The following is a 24,505-nucleotide window of genomic DNA, read 5'->3' as shown; positions in this document are numbered from 1 at the left end:
TCTTTAGATCAATGCTCATTTGTTCTGAACATGCCATAAAATTGATTAACAAAGAGGTGGCATATGGATCAATCTGATATCGATTAAGAAGGCCTGGGCCTGTCTATGTTTTAATGTTGGGACAGGGACGCTGTTAAATGTTAATTATTCAATACTATTTAATATGTTTCAAAATATTTAGATAAAAATGTAAAGAAAAAGGGGGTGAGGGAAGAATCCAGATTCCAGTTTAAAAATGAAAATATATGAAAGCAAAATGAGTAGAAGAAAAAAAATCTGAATTTGCATATTGCAAGCAAGTACCAGCGTGGAATTCCTTCCTAGCACATTTGTGTGACTCAGAACTTTCCCCTAGTATCCAAAAAGATCTCTGTCATACACTTAAAGGGAATGTAGTTCCAAAAAGGAATATTTGTAATTCAAATATACAGACTAAATAACATAAAAAAGTAAGAAGGTGTCCAAATAGTTTACTATATTCCTTAATTGAAAATGGTGTGTAAAGTACCTACAAAGCAGATACTCAAGTACTTCTATCCTCCATTCTGCTCTTCAGATAGAAGCAGTTTTAATTGTAAATACTTCTGAACTTCACATCCCTTTGTCATGTAAGGCTTATAGACATTGAGTGCAAATATATTGAGACAATTTAGCATTTTCATGGTCACTTTAAGGCAGAAGATTTTGTTGTTGCTGGTGGTATTTTATTTCCTTCTTGAAGGATTATTTTTATCACACAATGTTTATATCCCAATTTTAAATAATTTTTGTTTGGAACTGAAAATTATTTATCTCTGGAGTGAGAGGGAACTGTGGGATGAGGGATAAGGTAAAGATAGAAAGTGGGACTTACTAAGCAGAATTGCTGCCTCATGGCCAGCTTCTTCAATGGTGTAAATTGGTATAGCTACGTTGAATTTAATGGAGCTCTGTTGATTTAACACCATTGGAGGATCTGGAATCTGAAAACTTTTTTCCCTCCTTTCAGTTAAATTGCACTCTGATGCATTTTAGGAAACAACTTCAGCAAGCTGCCTGAAATGTCAGAGGGATTACTTCCATTAGTGCAAAGCTGATCAAACTGCGGGTCGTGCCCACCTCTGTCCGCAGCCCGGCCGCGGCTCTGCACCCAGTCCTGGCTCTGGCTCTTCCTCCAGCTTTGGCCCCTGGCCACAGCCCCAACCTTTTCCCAGTCCTGGCCCTGCTCCCAGCTGTGGCCCCCGTCTCGATGTTTGTGTTCCCACGCCACAACCCCATCTTCCAGGACCCTGAAAAGTTTGGGGATCAGTGCTTTAGTGTTGAAAGTCATATTGTTAATATTCTGCAAGCATATGAAAGTGAAAACATATAGCACTCCTGTTTATACTAGGGGAAGTATTCTATCCCAGTTCTATGGGGATTTTTGTCACCCTAATCATTCCTTTATAGCATTCCACATTCAGAGGTCAGTAACTCATCTTCAGCTATATAGTAGTCATCATTCAGAGCTAATAAGGCTAGAAATACCTTTTTCTTGGACTAATGTAAGTATTTGTTAGATAAGTTTTCTGGAGTTCAGTTCAGGAAAGTTCCTCAGCACATGCCTGAGTCCACCTCTAGTTTGGCTATCACATAAGTATGTGCTGAATTTGAGGCACAAATTTAAGGTCCGCTGAACTAAATGAGACTTATGCCTAAAGTGAAATACATGGTTAGATGCTGTCCAGAATGGGGATGCTTTCCTGAACTAGGTCCCAAAGTACATGTGAGAGAGAGAGAATCTAGAAGGGAAAACTTGTTTTCCTGCAGAGGCAGTGTGAACCAATAGAGAGAACATTGTACTGGGAGTCAGGGGACTCATTTTCATTTCCTAGCTCTGTCATCACCTTGAACCAGTCATTTTCTCTCTGCCTCAGTTTCTTCATCTTTAAAATTGGGATAATAATGCTTACTTATATTTATAATGGCACTGGAGATCTACAAGTGAAAATTTTTATTTTAGCTGATCTTCATAAAATATTCTGCTCCTTTCTAGAAGGAAAGTAAATACAAATCCTAGTATAATATGTGGAATAACACTGCACTTTTCTAATGAATCTGTTTAAATTCGTCTCCTTAGTACCAAATGCTCTATGATATTTTGGACTTATTTATTGTTTTGAGACTAGTGAAATAGCACTAAAATGGTGGGTAATAGTGCTTGGAAAATAGAAATAGTTTTTCATGATAATTTTCATGAAATATTTTTCTCTTTGAAATTTCATTTTGACATTCTGCCTAGTTATTCTATGTAAAAAGTATTTGTTGGCTGTAAATAACTATTGTACTTCCAAGTGCAGCTTTTTATTACTGTTTACTAAATGATTACTTGGTAAGTTGATGACATTGCTGGAATTTAGTATGACAGTTTCAATAGGAGCCAACCTTCATTTCAGTTTAAATTTTAACAATGAAAATAGCTGGACTCTCTTAGAAACAACAAAACTTGTAATGGTCAGAATCAGACCAGTAAAACAGTTCCTATGTCAATAATATCCCAGCTGTTTTCAATTTAATAAATAAAACCTGAAAAGACTTTGGCTAGTTGCCATTGAGACAGATGGAGATCCTGGATTCTGAATGCAATTTAACAGCAGTTCTCTGCGCCCTCAATTTAGTTTATTTGGATTTGTCTCTCATATACAGAACTCTTAGAGCTAGAAACAAATCCACTGTTTTATACTTCCCCTATTGGGACTCTTACTGTTTCCTTTGCCTGCTCATATTCATTGCAAAACTCAGAAATTATAAAAGAGGCTAGAGGGTTGGGAGCTAGCATTTTAAACACTGGAAATACTATATAATCCAAAATGCACCAATGGCAAGTTATGGTCCAATTCTTGACTTCTGAGTAATAAAAATGTTTAATTTACTGTAATTCAATAAGTTTTAATGGTGAAAAGAATGGATTACATTTTGTAAACCCTTCCTTGTTATAATGATTACCCAAAAGTGGATTATTATTTGTATACGGCAGCCTAAAAAGGATTAGGAAACCTGTAGCTTTAAAACATTTCCCTAGATACACTGGCCCTGGCTGCCTATATGTGAAATAAATAAGTAACCATCAGTGAATAATAATAATAAACTGAGCATTCATTAGGAGGTTAATTTAAAAAAACATTTCTTATTTGGCAGCTGCAATATTTTTGGTCACACCGCAGGGCACTGCCCATATCTCATTGCAAACCTTAAAGAAAACAGAGTAAACAGGCTTTTCCAGGGCTTTTATTTGGTCTAATTTTCTTCTGTTATTTATATAATGACCTCTTCCTATGGTACAATTAGCACTGGAAAGGAAACCTCTTGTGATCATCTTGTGAAATGGATCTGAATGCTTCAGGTCAGTAGGAGTCTGGCAGTCCTGAGCTTTGCTTAAGATTTTTAGCACAATTTCTTTTTCTTTGGGTCCTGTTGTGTAGCACAATGTAAATGTGTAAGCAGTGTTCATGATGATTATTATATACAGGAATATCACCAGCAGCCTCTGTCTGGCTCTTTTTCTTATTTTAAAACAAAACAAAGCAGGTCCTCTGTTTGAGCAGCAACTAACAGTGTTTGCTGGAACATTCAAATTAGATAGGGATGACAGTAAACAATTGCACACTGAAGTAATATGTTGTAAATCCTAAATTGAGGTCTTGAAGAGCGACAAGTGATTTTAGATGCTTCAGTTTCGGAGTGCCTATCTTTTGAGACACTATGAAGGGGCCTATTTTTGAGAGAATGGGTGTCAGCATTTTATGAAACTCAGGCCCATTTAAGGTGTTTTGAGGTGAATATCCAAAATCACCACTCACTCGTGACAGTTTTGTTCCTAGTTCTATAGATGAGATGCAGTACCAAGGTCCAGACCACTTGTGAGAAGAAGTGTGTGTATCTAATGGTAATGTATAGACTGGAACACTTGTTAGTGGAGACTGTCTTTGGGAGGTTAACATTTACAGTGTCTTGACCAAATTCCTATTTGGAGCATTTAGCCTACGTCCAATTCCTCCTGCACTTTCTTGTGGGTATGATACTCTTCTTCACTTCCTGTCGTAAAATGTGGTGTAGCATTGCTGTTTGATATTAAACAGCTGCCATGTTTCACCCTAGATGTGTGTCTTTTTTAATGTTGGATGAAGTGATTCCAATTTGGAGCCTGACTACCAGTATATTTGTAAAGTAAACATCAGATAGCAGCAAAAGTAGTTAGAAAGTGTTGCAATGACAGATTAATATTTTATAACTGCCACAGATGGAGCACATTGTGGCTCAAAAAATGTATCCTGTGTTATGTGGATCTGGAATATTATCTCTGGAGCTATGGCTGTAAGTTTCCCTGATAGAAAATATTACAATAGTCTTTAGGACTTGGTGATTCTTGTGCCTCAGACCTTTGAAAAATGAGATGTAAGTTTGGGGGCGTTTTTCCTATGAAAAAGAGGAAAGAGTTTGTTTTATAGACTGGTTTTCTTCTGGGAAAGGTCAGATCAGAGGAATATGGGTTATTTTAGGGGTCATATACCACTGAGCCAGGCCTCCCTTCTGCTAGACAACAACCAACTACTTTATTTGTTAAAGCTCTGCATTTGACCATATTCTGCCAGCTAGAGCATTTTGTTAAGAGGTGAGTGAGGAATTTTTTGAAAACCAGTGCTGCAATCTACAAACCCAAACTAACCTTCTTCCCATATGCTTACAAAGCCCATGATTTACTGCAGCAACTGTGTAACGTACTAAGTGCTCTCAGAATTGTTACAAAGACAGAAAAATGAATGTTCACACTCATTTTATGTTCTGATCTTGATCTGTTACTTCCATGTGTTGTACTTTTGGTGCTAAAATGCTTAGTTTAAGTCTCTGATTCAATTGTTGATAATTAGAGATGCAAAGTAGAGCTCTGAGTGTAGAGCCCTGTAGCGGGATAGAGATCCCACGGGTCCTGCAGGACCCACTGCCATAATAGCGGGAGCAGAATTAAAAACTAGTCCTGTGCAGAGCTCTAATGCAAAGTAGTGGTTCTGCAGGCCAGTCATTTGATATGATCCAAGGTTACTGTTCTCTGCTACACTGCATAATCCGATGGTGGGCAGGCTTTGCCAAAGTAGCTGTTCTTGACATTGCTCTTAAAATGGTCTATCTCAGGGGTAGGCAACCTCTGGCACACGTGCCGAAGGCGGGGCACAAGCTGATTTTCAGTGGCACTCACACTGCCCGGGTCCAGGTCACTGGTCCGGGGGGCTCTTCATTTTAATTTTAATTTTAAATGAAGCTCCTTAAACATTTTGAAAACCGTATTTACTTTACATACAACAATAGTTTGGTTATATTATAGACTTATAAAAAGAGACCTTCTAAAATGTTAAAATGTATTACCGGCACGCAAAACCTTACATTAGAGTGAATAAAGGAAGACTCGGCACACTGCTTCTGAAAGGTTGCCGACCTCTGGTCTATCTAGTCCCACCTTTTGGGTCAGTTACAAAGGACTGATCTTCACTACCTTAAAAAAGGTGTGTTCTTAATTTGGTTTTTAACTTGAACTGCTAACTTTTGTGAAAACAAACTTCCTTGTCTTCACTAGGATTTTAACTCAAGTTAAGAACATGCTTTTTTAGTGAAGACAAGGCCACAACTAACTCAAACATTATCTGTTTTTCCTGGCTGGAGCCCATATTTCTTTACCTCTGTGTCCCCCACAGCTGCATAGGAAGATATTGTGTAGTGCATGGGAAGAACTGTAGGCTCCCATTGAGGTCTTGACCTCCCTGAGGGAAGGTTGGAGCTTTCTGTGCATTGTGGCTTCATTTAGCCATAGGCTAAATGTGAATATAATAATCAGTGATTGTAAGAGAAGCCATCAATCAGGCATCTATCCATTCGATGGGATTATTCCATAGCTGGGTAAGAAGTCATTGGAACTAGCCAGGGGAATATCCTTCTAGACTTTATAAGGAGTCTCCTCCTAGGTTAGTATTTAGTGAATACCACTGGTCATGCTTGGATCAAGCCCTGTGAACCTTAAAAATGCATCCCTGATTTGATGGAGTGAGAATTTTCTGGAATATGTTATTATCCTATGTGTGCCTCAGTTTTCCTCTCTACTTTGCACTGTAAAAAAAAAAAAGTTTGACACCTGCTAAAAGAGTGCAGGAGGTATAGATGTCACCTGGCTTCCTGGGGGCTGACTCATTAATAACTGTCTCAAATAGAACCCAAATCAACTTAGCGTCTAGGAAAGAGATACTTCTGAAACATCAACACCTGACAAGCGGCACACCTCAGCAGGCAGGACTTGTGAACTGAGCTGGAGAACAAGTGGTCAGGTGATTGGAAGAAGGGCAGCCCTTTTTAGGGGGACTCAGGAGCCTGGACCTGAGGAGACAAAGATGGATGGGGTTGGGAGCCAGAGATGGAGTCCATTTCAGCTTGGGTGGCTCATCTTGGTACTGGCTTGGCATTACTATAGCATAATTATAATATAAATAAATAATAATAATTGGAGATAAATGCATCTCCTAGAACTGGAAGGGACCTTGAAAGGTCATTGAGTCCAGCCCCATGCCTTCACTGGCAGGACCAATTTTTGGCCCAGATCTCTGGGTGGCCCCCTCAAGGATTGAACTCACAACTCTGGGTTTAGCAGGCCAATGCTCAAACGACTGAGCTCTCTCTGCTAACCTAAGCACTATAGGATTCTATGTGCCAGGTGACTTGCTTTGAAAGGCTTCCTGTGTCACTGTAAGTACTCCCTGAGAGCATTGCACCCTGAGGGGGCACAGTGCCAGCCTCACCGCAGGACTCTGGCTTGGCAGGATTCACTGCAGAGAGCCATGGAGACAGATTGTTGATGCCGAAGGGCCCAGTCTTGGAGGCCACAGGCCTGCCCCTGTTGAACTGTGTGTCCTTGGGGCCTGCCCACTAGGAATCACTCCAGAGAGACTGATTGCAGGCTGGGGCATAGACCAGACTCCGTGACAGCCTGCATGTTGTTTGAAACACTTTTTCCCTTGGTTAAAGCATAACGTTTATTCAACCAAATCTCACATCTCTGAAAATGGAATTCCACAAGGCTTTTGGGAGGACCTTGGAGCACACTTATTCTCTCACAAGAACAATTTCCTTGCTGCATATCAGAGAAACTGGGCTTCTCTTTTTAACTCTAATGACCTTTTAACTAGTATTGTTGTCTTCACTTTTTAATTGATTGATCCTTTGTTCTGTTAATACATTTCAATCTGAGATTCACTTATTGTGACATTTTATGAACCTAACAAATTACCAGAAGCTGGCAGTTAAGAAATGTAAACATTTATAAAAGTTTGAAAGAGAGCTATTAGCTAAAGCTGAGAAGAGAAATGGGGCTGTTCCATGATAACAGATTTCCTTACAAATACCTTGGATAGATTCATGGAGAAGATGACATTGAATTAAATGAATCTCATGAAAAACTTTTTTTTATTAACTTTTTACATCCACAGGTTTCCTCCAGGATCACCTCACAATCCTGCAAAAAGAGTGTTCTCCCTTATTTTGCATTTTCTCTATAAACTTTTGTTTTTTTTTTTATTTGTGCAGGATGATGGCCTTCCAGAGAATGAGTATCAGCTTTCAGTAGCTGGGGAAGATAAAGAAGCATTTCAATACAGGGCCTAAACCCAACAGCACAGCAGCTGGAGTTTCGTCATAACAGTAAGCATCTGAAATACATAGCAATAACATTTTATAAAGTTCCCACAAAAGTCTATATTCAGATGATGACACCAAAAGCTCGCTACTTACTGTAAAGTGTTGCCCGTGTAGTTGAAATTAGTGTAACCATTTCAGATGCAGTTTTGCATGAGGGTTGCGTACACACTACACACAATTTGCTAGCTCCATCCCTCCAAGTAGAGATTAAATCGGGGTAGAGATTTAGTTGTGCTGCATACTATAGTCACAATCGAGATATTGTCTGAAGTAATGGAGCTTGTGAGACCATCTCAACCAAGTCACCTAAGTGTTACAGGCACGTGCAGTATAGTATGCCTCACAACAAATTTGTATTTTCCTCCAAGATGAACGTGTGTGTGTGTGTGTCTCCTCTCATCTCTCTCTCTCTCTCACAACACACGCTCACACACATACACATAAGATATTCAGACTTTATCAGATTATTTATGCTAGTACCATTAAACAGTAACTATCTGTTTTATCCACATTCCCATCCTTTCCTTATTTTTATACATCTGCCTGTGCTTAAAGCCTTTTTTTATTACTCATGATAATGTTAATTCTCCAGATAAAGTCACCAAAAAATCAGTGACACATTGAACATAACCATTCCCATATCAGATTACTCAGTGTTTGTTCCCAGCTTCCATAAATTGCAGATGGTGTGACTGCACTTGTACACTGTCTCGTACTGTTTCCACTTTCATGTTCCTCAGCTCGGCCCCTCCAGTGGTGAGTTAAATCAGCATGAATAAAACTCAGCTCAGCAGGCGCAATCTGGCTCACAGGTGTGAACTGTTGTGCAGCAAAAATGGATACTTTCTCAGAAGTTACTAAGTATTTAACATTTCAAGCTGTGCCTGTCTCACTTTTTTTTTTTAAATAAAAACTACCTCAACACGGAAACAAAATTGTCCCTTATGCTTTTCTTAGATTTTCAACATTCTATGCCATCAGCTAACATACAGTCAGCATTTTTTATTTTCATTTTCAAGCAATAATACCACAGTAACTCCTCCAAAAGTAAAACATCGCATACTCTGTACCCATTGCTCATATGAAATGCATGTTTGTTCTGAACAGCCTAGTTCAAACTGTGTTCTTTTCAAATGGATTGCCAGCACGCTTGTCCATAAGAAGTACTGCTCAGTTCCTCTTTGCAAGGCTTTTAAAGCTTAAAAGATAGAAACAATTCTTCCCCTACCCCCTTCCTCTCTTTAATTTTTAAAATATTTTTATTTGACCCAGTTGGTCTGGAAACAGATTGTTTACAGCAGTTTGACAATTTAGTAATGAAAAAGGCATTGGTGAAGTGAATCTTTCCATTGACAAACATTATAGAAATAAAACACAAGCAAAAAAAAAAAATCTCACTGAATTTGGTAATGTGTTAGAATTTAAATAAGTACATTTAATGAGAACAACCTTCTGAGTGGATACCACACCTTGATGTGGTAAATTCTTGAGTTCTGCCTCTAAACTAGCAGTATTTTAAAAATATTTGTTAATTAAGCCACTTTCTGGATTTTATAACTAATTTCTTTTAGTAACTTTCCTAAAATTGGGGGACTACAAACATTTGTAGTGCATGTGTAAATTTTAAGGCAGGCTGGCAAGTGCTGATTTTAATTCAAAAAACTTTTATATACTATGCATATTGCACATCTTAATAAATAGAATACATGAAACCCAAAGCAAAAACCTTTAACCGATGTGCCTGCATTTAAAACAAATGTAATACAAGTTTGGCATGAGATTGTTGTTAAAATTTTACTTTCAGGAATCTCCTTTTTTACTTATACAATGCCAGGTAATAATGAATATAAAGCTTATTAGCTCAAGCTGTTCTAAATTTATAATTTACAAAGCATATGCTCCCCAAATGCTGGAACATATTGTTCATCACTTAAAATGTACAATAAGTATATCTTAACCCTTTTAAAAAAATCTGTTTTATGGTGCAAATATATGTGTATACTGTAATTTATGTAAAGGGATATCTAAAATACTGTATTTAGTTCTCAATTCAACTTCCTTGTGATATTCTTTATTATACATCTGCCCTTAGTGTAAAATTCACCACTGTATGGGAGTCCCACACAGGGCTCTATGTATCAAACCTTTAATGTGGGGCTTAAATTAATAAGGATTTGTGCAGGTCAGCTGGGTTGGGGGGAATTGCATCTCTGGTTTGTTTGTTGTTAGTCAGAGTCATCTGTAGGTATATTTTATTTATTTATATTAAACACTTTTAGTAGGCTGTTGATTTCTTCAGTATATCCAAATATATTGTATTGACCCCTTTTGCTGAGAAATACATTTGCTTTTGGTTATATAATCTCCAGTAAGAATAGTATCTGTTCATCCAGGTTCCAATCCTACAAACACTCACACATATTCTTAAATTTTACTACTGTCATAAAGTTAATCATGTGCATAAGTATTTGCAGATTAGGGCCCTAAGCAGATATGACCAAAATATTTAATTTTGAAGTTCCATAACTGCATTTTTCTTGTATATAAATCTAACATGTCACTAAAAAAATGTAAAAATGCATGTTTAATAGCAAGCATTTATTAAATAATCTGTTTAAAGTTTAGCACTAGAATTTTTGTTGAATTCTCCAAGGATGTTGTCACACTCTTTCCTTTGAATATTTTAAATTAATGACTTGACTGCTTAGTTATAATGTCTTCAGCCACTAAAGAAGAGAGCTGGTAATTATTTCTCAAATAAAAACAGATGTTTTGAAAGAGAGTTAAAAAAAAAAAAAAAAAAGCTCTGTGTCAGTACCCTATGGGTTTGTATGATACTCTTTCTGTCTGAAATAATCAAGAGGAAATAGAAATCAATTTTTAAAAATGCTTTAATATTCAAAGATATATTGCAATAAATTCTATTAACTGAGCATAGTTCAATTTGTGTTCATGTCTGGAATGTTAAAGCTTTGCTTGTATGTTGTCACTTTTGTGCTTGTTTTTTGGCATTATTAAGACAGAAGAAAAGACTAATGATAACATTATGTTAAGGTTGTGTGAGGTCCCTGACTTGGCTACGGGAGTAAATCCCCGCTTGAGGCTCACGGGAACCATGTAGCATAAAGAAAGAAAAAAGCTGTTCTGACAGCTGATGGTCTGCCAATGTGTCTAGAGATGGTAACCAATTTCTCTGTCTGCAGCATTCTGCCTGTCGCAGACAGCCTCTGTCATCTGTGGAAACCAAATTGGTGCTGCTTTATCAAGGGGTGGGGGGAAGGAGGGAGTGAGGTGTTTTAAAATGCATTCTAGGATTATAAAATAAAATTAAAAGTGACATTTTAACAGTGGGCTTTTCTTAAGATGTGGGAAAGAGAAAACGGCTTTAGTCTATTAGTTTTGCTCAGTTTGAGGAAGAACCTATGACTTAAAATGTCATGTCACTTCATATCTGTTGTTGTTCTATAATTATTATTATAACCTGTTTTTCTTAGCCTATAGTCTCCATGGTAACTAAATATTGTTTGACTTCTGCTTAGATAGATGTAACATTTTAAAATTCAAAGAATAAATCCCCTCCTAAAATACTTGTAACAGCATTCTGTTAGTTATAATATTTTAGTGCAATCTTTTTATTTCCATTTTTAAAAAACCTTGTCTTTTGTGTACTTGAGATGCAGTATAATAGGGTGCCAGCAGATGGCAATAGTAGATCAATCTACTGAAACTCAATGAAAAATGAAGTACTGTATAGGTGCAAGGTCCTCATCTTTTGAACAGGAAGTGTCCTTTTAAATAATTCTAATAAGATGAAACGTGCATTGATGTAAGAAAACAGAATAAATTATTAGATATTCTCTTTGTCTGTACTGAAAGCGTAAGTTAGATGCTAACTACAGTTTAAATAACTGGTACCTAGAGACATGTTAACCGCCTTTCTCAATTTAGAATTAGTAACTATCATGAGTATTGCACCAATATGCCATAGTCCTTAATGAAACACACATGGCCTTTCCTTTTGTAGGGCAAAATGTGAAAGTTATCAAATTCTTCCTATTAAACTGGGCAGAGTGTCTCTTTCAAGTTTTATCCCCTAAAATTGTATCTAATCCTCTGTTAAAGGCTATCGCAAATACATGTTAGTGCAGTGTAAAAAGATTAGAGAACATAACACACTTTCTTTCTTTCTATGCACATTCCACCGCTAATGATAAAGTCAATTTAGAACAATATATACAATTTAGTTATATTTTTAAGCACCACACTTTACCAGATTTTTTTTACACAATACTAAATTTCATTTTCCATTTTGACTTTAATTGGTGCACTTTAGTGAAGATTTTACATCACAGTTTTCTACCATTATCTTTTTAAGCCTGAGATGTAAGGCGAATGATAAACAATACACTGCTGTTCATGAACCTGAGAAGTCCTGCTCTCCAAGGCTAACATTTAAAGAAAACAAACAAAAAAAAGAACAAACTGGATTCTTTTAATCTTTACACGTGCCATGATTATGAAGTAGTCTAATTTAAGCCTCATATAGTCTCTGTAGCCTGCTTCTTGTGATGGCTAACACTGTTGTTTTTTAAAAATTATTAAACGTCTGTTTAATTGCAAAAGAAATTTTTTCATTACCATTATGTGCAACTTAAGGGGGCACTTCTATATTTGGAGATAACAGGATATTTGGTAGACTTTTAAATGAACGCATAATGCATTAAGTTAGTTATTTTGCAAACTCCATTTCAGTTTAAATAAAATGGCTTCTAATATAGCAAGATAGAAGCTAGGGCTAGTTTCTTTTTTTCTGTTATTCTTTTCTTACTTTTTGTCTCCAGTGCATAGATTCAGGATGTTAGATAAGTGCCTTGTGAAACTGAAAACAGTCAATATGCACTAAATAAGGAACAGCTTGGTCTGGAGTCTTAATTCTTTAGCATAATATTGATCCACTGAGTTGCCCCATTCTCATCTGCTCAGCTGGACCACGGGTTTACCATCAAGAGATCAGGGTCTTTGGACTACTACCAACAACCAGAATGTATTGGATAAGGTATGAGATGGTGCAGCTCCAACAGTCAGTGTTTCCATGGCAACGTGCTGGCAGTCTCCATTAACCAGTTCCTTCAGTGGATAAACATGCTTTTTGAATTTGTTATCCAGTCCATATGCTGCTTTATCAGTTTTCATTTTAATCTTGATTGAGATGCCAACCCCTTCATTCCCTTTTTTTCCACCCATTATTCACACTGACATTGCCAGCTTTCTCTTCATCGCACATGCTCAGTTTCAATTTTTCTTATAGTTAAAGTACAGTGTATATAGAAAATCTACTGGATATGCTGCAGCAATTCACCTCGTTCTCTCCCACCCTACCCCCCACTGCTGGTTAAGGCATCTGCTTCCTGTGCACTTCTGTTTTTAAACCCCTGGAACAGCAACAGCATATTTTTTTCTCTTCTGTATGAGATGTGGAACTATATACTGTCATTTTAACCCATCAAACACAATCCTTACCTTAGACTGAACAATGCATTTACCTAATATAGTACTTAGAAGTTCTTCCAAGTTTACTGAAATATATGCATTGTATGTGCTGGTAAGCTTGTGTTTTGTAACTATGCACATTTATTTTCGTTCTCTTTTCATTTTTAAAACCCCTTGTAAGTTTTTTTATTTTTTAACAACGTTGCATAAATCTGTTTTTTATATTTTCCTACATTGCGTAACTGTGTCAGGGTTGTTATTAGTTGACTTGACCTGTATGATCAAATGGGACCTTGGCTGGGGTGGCTATTTCTGAGTGGGTGAAAAGAGGGATTCTGCTGATGGCTGATGTCAGTGCCCATACTGCCTCAATCGGTCAGGTGTCCTTGGTATTTTCATCAAGTGTTTATTTGCTGGCTATTGTCCCCTTATTGCTCCCAGGGTTTGCCTTGTGATAGCTAGAAAGATAAAATCAGTTCCTAGTGAATATTTTTGCAAACACTGTGGTTGTTCAAGCCCAGAGAAATGCTTTCATTGTGGGAGGGCGGGGGAAGGCTGTTCTGTGTATGGAACAATTCTACAAATTAACTTCATTAGCAAAATGGTAATGTTTACAGTAATGTAGAAATCTGTCCCTCATATCATTTCACTGATTGCCTGAATCAAACTACAGCACAGTTTCCACAAAAGTTACTAGTCCCCCAAACACACCAAAAACATGCCTATGAAATTCAATAGATTTTAAAATGGACCTGGAGGAGAGAAGCAGCTCTTCCTCCCTGATATACTGTTCAGTGAGACGCAAAAAGTTAGTCCAGGTACATCATATAGATGCTGGTTATGATGTCTAACTGAGAAATAGTTTCCATACAGGTGCTCAAATTTGTACTGGTTTGTGCAGTAGCACCTCACTCATTAATATTTTGTGATTGAGAGACTTACTGAATCTTCCACAAATCAGGAAGTGTACTTTATTCGTCTATTTTCTCAATTGACATAATGCTTCAGAGTATCTAGTAAATAAAATGTTGTGTATTTTGTAAAAATAATATCCTAGTGAGAACTCACTTTGGCGTCTGCACTTTCTCTTATTTGAGAAATGGAGGGAATCACTGTTATGTTCTGTGATTATAAGTGGGAGGTTTAGCAAAGTGTAGACTAGAGAAGTCTTATAACTTTTTCATTTTGCTCATTGAGGAAAGATTATATTTTGGATCAAATAGAATTTGTCAAAGGGCTAAAATGTTTTGTTCTGACTAGCATCACTAGCTATGATGTGCCTGTCCCAGCTCTTTTTCTTACACTATTTTTTTCTTTTATACAAAGACAGAATCATTGTGTTTCTATTTGTCCTGTAGGTCTCCTAATTTAAATGAAAAAAGTCTCCATCCAGCATCAGAGAGCACAAACCTCTAGAGCGAGGAATTTGTGACAAAATAGTGAAAATGTTTCTAATCTGACTGGCCTTGACTCAGTTTAACTATGTAGTCCAGGTTTTAAAACAAACCGTACATCCAGGGGCTTTGGTGAAGACTCCAGTCCAGCAAATAGGTAAATAAATAAACAATATAAAAAAAGGCCATTTGACTAAAACGCTAGTAATGGCTTCCATCAGCATACAAAGTGACATATCCTTGAATAATGGGCTGGAGCAGACGGGTGATAATCTCTCTTATTCATACATAACTGCTTCTTTTCCAGCTGGGGGCAGTAACAATGTTTATAATTAGTGATGTTCTAAACAATGCACCCAGTATGTAAAACCGAATTGGTAAAGTGGTGCTAAAACTCATAGACATATATGCTTAATTAGGAAACATCATAATACCTGATAGTCCCAGAACCAATACTATTATAAACACGTATTTGCATTGATTGCAAATGCTTTGTCTTTCATCTTCATAGAAACAGGAGCATTCAAATAACACTATAGTGACCAACATTTTAATATAAATAGTAAAACTATTTTCACTTAGTGATTGTTTATACTATTCATAGAACTTCGCAAATTCTGTAAAGATAATACAGACAGGGTTCATCCCTCACTCTTATACAACAGTTCATTTGCCACAGGCCTTGAAAACTCATCTGTGATCACAAATATGGCCAATATATAAAAGCGGATCCAAAGAGAGATGTAATGCTCATACATTCTTTCATATTGAATTCTTGATTTCTTCTCTTAACCACTGATCCTTTTCTTATTTGATCCTCTAGTTTCTCATATTCTCCTCCAACAATGACAATGTTTGTGCTTTCATAAACCAGAAAACAATTTTCTTACTGTAGTCTAAATGTGTCCCTCCCTAATGTGCTCAAGATTCCAAATTCTGCTTTTGAATGCTAACTTTGCCCACCTCAGAGCGTGCTATTCTTCCTCTGTTGCCACACAGAGCACCTGCAATATTTTAAATGTAGTGGCTTTGTTTCCTGAAAATATTTTCACATTGAGATGAAGTAGTACACTGAAAATCTGTTCTTGAAGTAACAATTGCAGCATATTGTGCATAATGACTGAAAAAAATATTACACAGTGTTTTGTGTATACAAATAACAGGAAAAAATACGATAAACTAGTTCAGTAAAAGAAGCCTTAATAAAAATAAAGTTAGATCATGTACTTTGTTTAAGCCTCAAATGTGATATAAGTTTTAAAAGCTGCATATATTATTGTAGGATATGTACTCCCAATGACACTCTCTTTTCTCTGCAATTATAGATGAGCACTCTGGCAGAGCATATCTGTGAACATGTACAGTGCTCTGTATGCAGAGACAGGGCTGTCCAGAGGGGGGGCAATTAGCCCCGGGCCCCACAGGGGCCCCCAGGAGTTTTTTGGGGGCCAAAGTGCAGCCCGGTCTTTGGCAGTAATTCAGCGGTGGGGGGCCTTCTCCGCGGGTCTTTGGGACATTTCGGCAGCAGGTCCCAGAGTGAAGGACCCTCCACCGCCAAATTACCGCCGAAGCGGGGCCCCCCGCCACTGAAAACCCCAGGCACCCAGAATCCTCTGGGCGGCCCAGTACAGAGATGTTGTTTTATAGCAGCACTCTGTGCACTTCAATGAGCTCCTTTTCTAAAAAGCCAAAATAAAATGTACATTTATTGCAAGTTATCAACTATTGGATGTTCATTGACAAAAATAAACAAACCAACCAGCTAACAGGTTTCTTGCCCTATTATAAAAATCTCTGTTTAGGGTTTATTTAATTGAGGATCTTAATAACCTGAGAGTGTTTGGTGAGTTTGCTGATCTTCATGGATTTAAGTAAGTCGGAATATTAAGAGGGAATGGTGCCATTGGCTCTAGTGTTGCAATGTTGCAATATGTTACTTGAGCCCCTTGACGGAAGCCCATTTTGACTTCAGTACTTTGCATAATTTAGCAAGAGAAGGTCAATTGAATTTCTCTACTCTTGCAGCTTTATGTCTGAATCTATACATTTTTTAACCTATTGTTGATAATGTGTTTGAATCTTCTGGCTTTTAAGAGTTGAAATCAGAATATTAAGAATATCCTAGAACAGGTGTACCTAGAGTAACTTCATTTTTAATGGTGATATGTCCACTGACGTTCTATAAACTCCAGTGGAGCTAATATGATATCAGGAAAATGTGTGGGAAAGTCATTAGAATATTTATCATATACTGACAGAGGCAACTGCATTGGGCTTATCCATTGATTTTGTAATGAAATTGTAGCGTCCTAACAACACTGAATTCATGTAATCATTGACTTTTGAAAATATGATGCTCACAGTAGCTGCATTTTTTCAAGCTGAATAACTCATTTCAAATTCCAAAACCCCATTCTGTTCATACTGGACCTGATTCTCCATTGCATCTAGTACAGTCATCTACACCTGTCCAAACTGTTACAAAGTCAAAATACTGAATGTATATGTTTTTACGCCCTTTGTCCAGATGTAAGTTACTGCACAAGGGACGGGCAATCATACTTTATCTGTAAAATTTTCTGTTTTTCAAAGAATGAAGCCCTTCTGTAAATTTGACCCTGGTAAAAACAGACAAACATCTCAAGTCATTAAAATCTCTCTGTCGCTCTGTGACTAAGAAAACCACAACTGAATTACAAATTATAAATAAAATTGAACCCATGCAAACAGCTTTGAACTAAGTTTCATACACATGTAATTGAAACCAGCTGAGAAGTCATATCCCTAAGAACAGAGATGTTAAATAATAAACATAAACTGAAATACAGAATTGTGAATCACAGTGGTCATACATGTACTATACTTGTCCTTTTCTTATGTACCAGTACAGTATGAAATGTAAATGAAACTGGGTTTTTTTGGGGTGAGTGGGTGAAGGGGAGGTTGTGTATATACCTGAGAAGTCTGTGAAGAAACATATGCAAGACCTCTTGTCCTAACACTGTAGAGCTGTTACTACTGCTGCATTAGTGGTCATTTTAACCATTAATAAAATCTACTGTAACACATCACAACATACTGAGGACACCAAACAGAACCTTATAAAAATAGAATAAATTACCCAGCTGGGAACATCTAAATATATGTTTTTAAAAGAATAAAACAGGAGGAAAATGTCAATATTTCAATAGTTATGTCAATTTAATTCCATGTGCTAACAAGCATCTCCAAAATGGCAAGCAATTTCAAATATTTCCCTGCAGATGGACAGTGAGAGAAGGAAAGGATTTCTTAGACTAATGCGTGAGCAGCTGCATCTCCAGTTCAGTCTCCTAGCTAGTATGAATAATGGATGGACTAAGAGGCAAATGCACAATAATGTTCTTTTATTAATGAAACGAAGAAATTTTTTTGGTGGCTAATGATAAATTAAGAGAAGAGAAAAGAAAAACAGTCACTGTTTCACATTCATAAAATACAGTTACTTAAATCCAGTAATTACTGACTGACAGAAAATATGTCCTAACAGCTAAAATGGATTCTTCCCATTGCAAATCCAGCACATATTTAAAAGCAGATATAGTAGTGAGCACCTATCCAGATGCACCACATTCAATATTAGCCATGGAGAAAAACTTGTGTGTTATTCGGGAGTGCTGCACCATTACCAGTTAGAAATCAGGAAAAAGATATCACACATGATAAAATCTTGGAGAAATGGTAAATTCCTCATATTAGTATGACAGGAACAATGACTATAAAATATGTATCTGATGCTTCAAAATACATAATTTTTATTCACAAAAATAGCTTGTTGACCATATGGTACTGGGTATCAGGAGTACTAAATGTTGATACAAAATACATTAGTGCTTAGCAGAGGATGCTGCAGACCCATCAGCACCAAACTATTGAAGGCAATCCACTTACCTGCTATTGGATAAGTAGCTTTACATTTCCTCATATGGATTGTATGAGGATGGCTACATATATTAAGTAAATAACTATAGTTTCATTTGGTTCCCACCAATTTAGTCTGGTCCTCAAAGTTCTAACTCTCTCACCTCAAGCTGAGAAAAAATGCTAAATATGGTAATGAAAATCTGGGATTTGCAGCCCTGTGAGGCATGTGTGTACTTCAGATCCTCTTATTAGTTATTGAAAGAATAGCTTAAAGTAGAAATGCCCTGAAAATCCATAATGGACCAGTTCCTGCACCAGTGAACCTTCCAGCTGAATAGCAGATGAAATAATAAATCTATTAAAGTAATACTATATTTGCTGATCATCCAGGCAAGGTATTTAAGAGGTCTTCGCACCAAAGAGGTTGCCGATTTTGATCACAAATTAACCATTTTTTTAGAATATGCCCCTAGGTGAGACAAGGTACAATAAGTAAAAACATGCATTCTTTTATTTCTACACTGTACGCAACCATTTCCTCACATTCCACAGAATTATCTGTTGCATGCTGAACTTCTTCAGAGAAGGGATGTAATTGTGGCCTCATAAATAAAAACATAATTTTTAACAGTCAGTAATTAAACATTAGAAAAACTTGCCAAGGTTTATAGTGGATTATCCATTACCGACCATTTTTAAATGAAGATTGGATGTTTTTCTAAGAGAGATGCTCTAGAATTATTTTGAGGAGTTCTATGGCTTGTGTTGCTCAGGTCAGAGTAAATGATCACAATGGCCCCTTCTGGGCTTTGAATCCATGAATATGAATCTATACATTGAATGAAAATTAAGATCTGCCCAGAAAGCATTTTAATGAGATTAATTGTGCAAACCATAATTTTGAAGTACGTGATCTACACGCAGGGCAGCATTGGCCTAATCCTGCGCCTTAAGTGGGAGTTGGGAATACTCAGTAGCTCTCAAGATTGAATCCATTGAGAGAAGCAGAGACAGTCCATGTCAAAGGCTGGAGAAATGGAACATATTATGTTGTATTTTCACTTCAATTGGATATTGATAAGGATTCCCCCTACTTTTTCTCTTTCTCACCTTATACATTTCTCTAATGAGTCTTTTGGATGGGTTAAAAGATTCTTGGCATCTCTCCAACAGGGAGTGAAAATACATAATGCCACAAAGCTACAGACAAGCCCTGATTTTGGACTGAATATCAGGAAAAACTTTCCAGCAGTGAAATATTATATTGGACACAAATGCTAAAATATGGTCTAGGGAATAATCCTACATTAGTAGGGGGTTGGGCTATGTGACATAATAGCTTTTTACACCTCTGAATGTTTTATCCTGTGAAACTAAAAGCACCAGTTAATGTATTTGTGTATTTAAATAAATGGCCCCCAAAGGTCCATTAACAATGACAGCGGAGTAGGCTGTTGGATTTTCCATTATACACTAAGATGACTTTAAACGCAATAAATGTCATGATGCTTAGTTATCTGATGGCAGAACATTTTAGGTGGCTTATAATTTTGGCCTTTTTAAAAAAGACAATAACACTGGATTAGACTTCAAAATAAACTAGTGTGTTTTGTTCAAGAGTATCTATTACTTCAGGATTAATTGCAGGGTGACGTTGTGGTATAACCTTTAAATAAACTCCTATATCTTGAAAGCAGAAAAAGTCTTGTAAATGAAAATCTGTATGTCATAGAATGATAATATGTGCCATTCTTTTCAATTTTCATGCAGAATTATATACTGTATGCAGTAATATTCACTGTGTGTAAATGATCTAGATATTCGTCTATTTCACATGAAAACATAATAATAAATCCAGTTGGATTAAGGCTAAGAAATGCCCAAGATACTGAAAAATACTAATTAAATTTCTTAAACAAAAGATTAGTAGTAAACAAAGAAATCTCCAGCAGATAATGTGTTGTATTTTATAACAATTATTATTTAAAGTACAAGGATGAACTTATCAAAGTTAATTATTTTTACTTCTTTGTAATAGTGCTGTATAGGTTCTTGATATAAAAATAATAGTTCAGCAGTTCAGCCTAACTAAATCCATTTGCTATCGTAGCTCTGTACTCTGTCCATCTTTCTGTCTTTATTGCATCATTTTTGAACTTTGATTGCATTACTTGAGCATGGATTGCTATAATGCTATTCTGCACCACTGTGATGGATTTAGTTTTCATTTTGTTCTCAAAAATAGTCTAGCTATAAATGTATCTCTGTTCTCTGATGAGGCTCACAGTGTAACTGGTATATTTTCAAGAGGAAAAATGGTCATGTATCTCCCAAGAGAAAACAATAAACCCTTTGAAGCAGAGTAACCTCTTGGCTGCATTCATTTAAAGGGTGACACATATGCTAGGGAAAAACTTTCTAATATATCAGACTTAACATAGAAATCCATTCCATTTCTACATATATTCCATATTATCTTTGCCTCTCCGCTAGAGATCAGATATTTATGTACATTTTAAAGGCTTTCTCATTAACAGTCCTTTTCCATTTTATCCTGGCAGTGGAGTCATGGACCCTGATTTAGGAAAGCATCCCCCTTTAGGAAAGCAGTTCAATGTGTTGAAGTACTTTCCTGAATCAAGACCATAGTGTTGAATTTGTAAGATCACGGTAATTTCAGTGGCTATGTTCAAGATCAGTGGTCCCCAACGTGGTGCCTGGGGGTGCCATGGCGCGCACCGGGGCATCTATCTGCGCCCGCATACTGGACGTCAGACAAACATCTGATGAAATGCCACCCAAAAGCGGTAACATCAAGAGACGTCGCCGCTAAAAAGCAGTGTCATCAAGAAGTGTCGCTGCCAAAATTGGTGGCATTTTGGTGGCGACGCCTCTTGACGTTGCTGCTTCTCGGTGGCATTTCGGTGGATGCTTGTCTGCCAGCCATGATCCTCAGTGGCTCATCGTCCGGCGTCCACCAGATGAAAAAGGTTGAGGACCACTGTTCAAGATTATGGGTGAAATCCTGGCACCACTGGAGTCAATGGCAGAACTCCCATAGATTTCACTGCAAGATCAGGCAAAATGAGAAACTTGTCTGCGGGCTGGTGTATACTGGGGGGAGGTAATCGATCTAAGATGCGCAACTTCAGCTGCGTGAATAGCATAGCTGAAGTCTGAGAATACTGAGACTATATTATTGCCCTTATATAAATCCATGGTATGCCCACATCTCGAATACTGTGTACAGATGTGGTCTCCTCACCTCAAAAAAGATATACTGGCACTAGAAAAGTTTCAGAAAAGGGCAACTAAAATGATCAGGGGTTTGGAGAGGGTCCATATGAGGAAAGATTAAAGAGCTAGGAATCTTCAGCTTGGAAAAGAGGAGAATAAGGGGGGGATATGAGAGAGGTATATAAAATCATGAGTGATGTTGAGAAAGTGGATAAGGAAAGTTATTTACTTATTCCCATAATACAAGAACTAGGGGTCACCAAATTTAATTAATAGGTAGCAGGTTTAAAACAATAAAAGGAAGTTCTTCATCACGCAGTGCACAGTCAACTAATGGAACTCCTTACCTGAGGAGGTTGTGAAGGCTAGGACTATAACAGTGTTTAAAAGAGAACTGGATAATTCATGGTGGTTAAGTCCATAAATGACTATTAGCCAGGAAGGGTAAAGAATGGTGTCCCTAGCCTCTGTTCGTCAGAGGATGGAGATGGATGGCAGGAGAGAGATCACTTGATCATTGCCTGTTAGCTTCACTCCCTCTGGGGCACCTGGCATTGGCCACTGTCGGTGGACAGAGGCTGGGCTGGATGGACCTTTGGTCTGACCCGGTATGGCCATTCTTATGTTTAAGTCAAAGTATCTTAGATCAATTTACCTCAGGTCCTCATGGCACGGGATCGACGTCCGTGGCTCCCTGTATTGACTCCGCTACCGCCGCTGGCTTCGGTAGAGTTCCAGAGTCGACGGGAGCACGTTCGGGGATTGATATATCGCATCCAGCTGAGAAGCGATATATCAATCCCTGAAAAATCGATCGCTACCTGCCGATACAGGGGGTAGTCTGGACGTATCTTGTGAGTGACATCAGTCTCATTACAGCATAAATCTTGAACAGCAGCAGGAAATATATTGGGGGAGGGAGGATTTGGCCAAGTATATTGAGACACCTTTGGAAGAAATAGTCATTTTATATAAAATTAGTGTGGACTTTACTTAGTTGGGGTTTAGTCTATATTATCTTCTAGGCAAGGTGATCAGATTGAATGCAGTCTTCAACAAGAGCTTATCAGTGTTCTCCCCAACAGCAAAGCCTCAAATGGTTTAGCATGAGGAAGTTTTAAAGAGCTGAGTTAGCTTCTTTCTTACCTTTCTTTCTTAGCTGACAACTTCATCACAATCCATCCATCCACAATCTCACTAATTTAAACATTGGTGAATGAGTATCAACCTTCATTAGGTCAAATCGAACAGACAATCCTATCTCTATATCTTGCCTGTAGGAAAAGGTTTATACTTTGAGAAAGAAAGGAGAAGGTCAGCTGATATTTGGCTTGAAATCTGAATTTATTACTCTATGAAATTAATAGCATCCAGAAGTTGAACATATGGCATCCATATCTATGGTACTATATATGTTTGATGTCATGTTGCTGCTTAAGTTTTGGGAAATCCACTTTTTTAAAAGTTTAGCTGTGTTGTGGGCTAAACCTTTCAAACCGAGTGAAACAGAACAGGTTTAATTTGGCCTGAATATTTATTATCCCTGGTATTTGCAGGCCCACATACAAATGCATGTTTTTCATTAGCTTTGAATTTCACACACAGCCTAATTTCATTTATTCTCATTTTATGCCCCTGCCAGACCACCGCTCTTGATAAGGAGAGGCAGGTTTTCCGACGAAGACGCAACCAGGATGTGAGGGGATGTTATAAGACTCAGCAAGCTCCACCTGAACTCAACTCTGAATCGGAAGACTATTCACCAAGTTCATCCGAGACTGTTCGCTCACCTAACTCACCCTTTTAATAAAACACTTCTGCTCAAAGTCTTGGTTTAACCCTTTGAGATTCTGAAAATCCTCCAAACCTGTGTGAAACGGTTACATCTGCTCTATCTAGCACTAATGCGCAAATGATGGAACAGAAAAGGGTGTTTACAGTATCTTTGTAATAGTAATTTCCTAACTGACTGAAATGATACTTGTGCTCTGTCTAGATTGTGACTTGCTGCTAAAATGATCCTCAAAGGGTTAAGACTATTTTGCATTTTTTTAAGATAAGAGCAATGAATGTTTTCATCAGTCATGCTAGGACCAGCAGTTTGTAATTTTAGCACATGTTAACCCTCTGAGTGCATAGTAATCTTTAACTTTGATGGCCCACACTAGGGCTTTATTGACTTATATGCACAAATCTTACCCCCATCTCCTTAGTTCTTTCCCCAGTTTTCCCAGGCCAAAACAATATCCAAATGCTACTCTATTTGAGTGTTTGCAAATAGGGGCTTTTTAAAAATCTTGTTTTAGAGCATCAGAGGGGTAGCCGTGTTAGTCTGGATCTGTAAAAGAAGCAAAGAATCCTGTGGCACCTTATAGACTAACAGACGTTTTGGAGCATGAGCTTTCGTGGGTGAATACCCACTTCTTCAGATGCATGTGGCTATTCACCCACGAAAGCTCATGCTCCAAAACGTCTGTTAGTCTATAAGGTGCCACAGGATTCTTTGCTGTTTTAGAGCAGCATATTCTAAACTTCTGTGATATTCTACCACAGAGGGCTGACCATTATTGGTAGGTGCCATACAAGATAAGTGGAAAATCAGCGGTAGGACTGCCTCAAAACAATCTACCTAAGGTGACATGACAATACCATCAAAATTGTTGCTTACACATTATTGGCTGCTAGCAGCTGTCGTGTAGTAGTGGCAGAGTCGTGAGAAGTGGGTGAAGGCCACATTCTATAATGCTTTGGTATGTAAAGATCTAATTCTAAAACTTTCCCCTGCCACA

At 37.5% G+C, this 24,505-nt stretch overlaps 1 protein-coding gene across 1 annotated transcript in view; it reads left to right on the top strand.

Moving 5' to 3' along the window:
* The window catches only part of DCLK1 (doublecortin like kinase 1), a 363,641-nt gene extending 339,569 nt beyond the window's left edge, over positions 1–24,072 (top strand). The window contains 4 exon segments of the mRNA XM_030543952.1: positions 7,582–7,623; positions 7,625–7,686; positions 12,676–12,748; positions 23,359–24,072. Coding sequence (XP_030399812.1) covers positions 7,582–7,623; positions 7,625–7,686; positions 12,676–12,748; positions 23,359–23,523 — 342 coding nt within the window. The 3' untranslated portion in view covers positions 23,524–24,072.
* Positions 24,073–24,505: the final 433 nt, after the last annotated feature.

The sequence above is a fragment of the Gopherus evgoodei genome, chromosome 1 (assembly GCF_007399415.2).
Source record: "Gopherus evgoodei ecotype Sinaloan lineage chromosome 1, rGopEvg1_v1.p, whole genome shotgun sequence".
NCBI lineage: Eukaryota > Metazoa > Chordata > Testudines > Testudinidae > Gopherus > Gopherus evgoodei.
The sequence above is the reverse complement of the archived record's forward strand: the minus strand, read 5'-3'. Positions and strand labels throughout refer to the sequence as shown.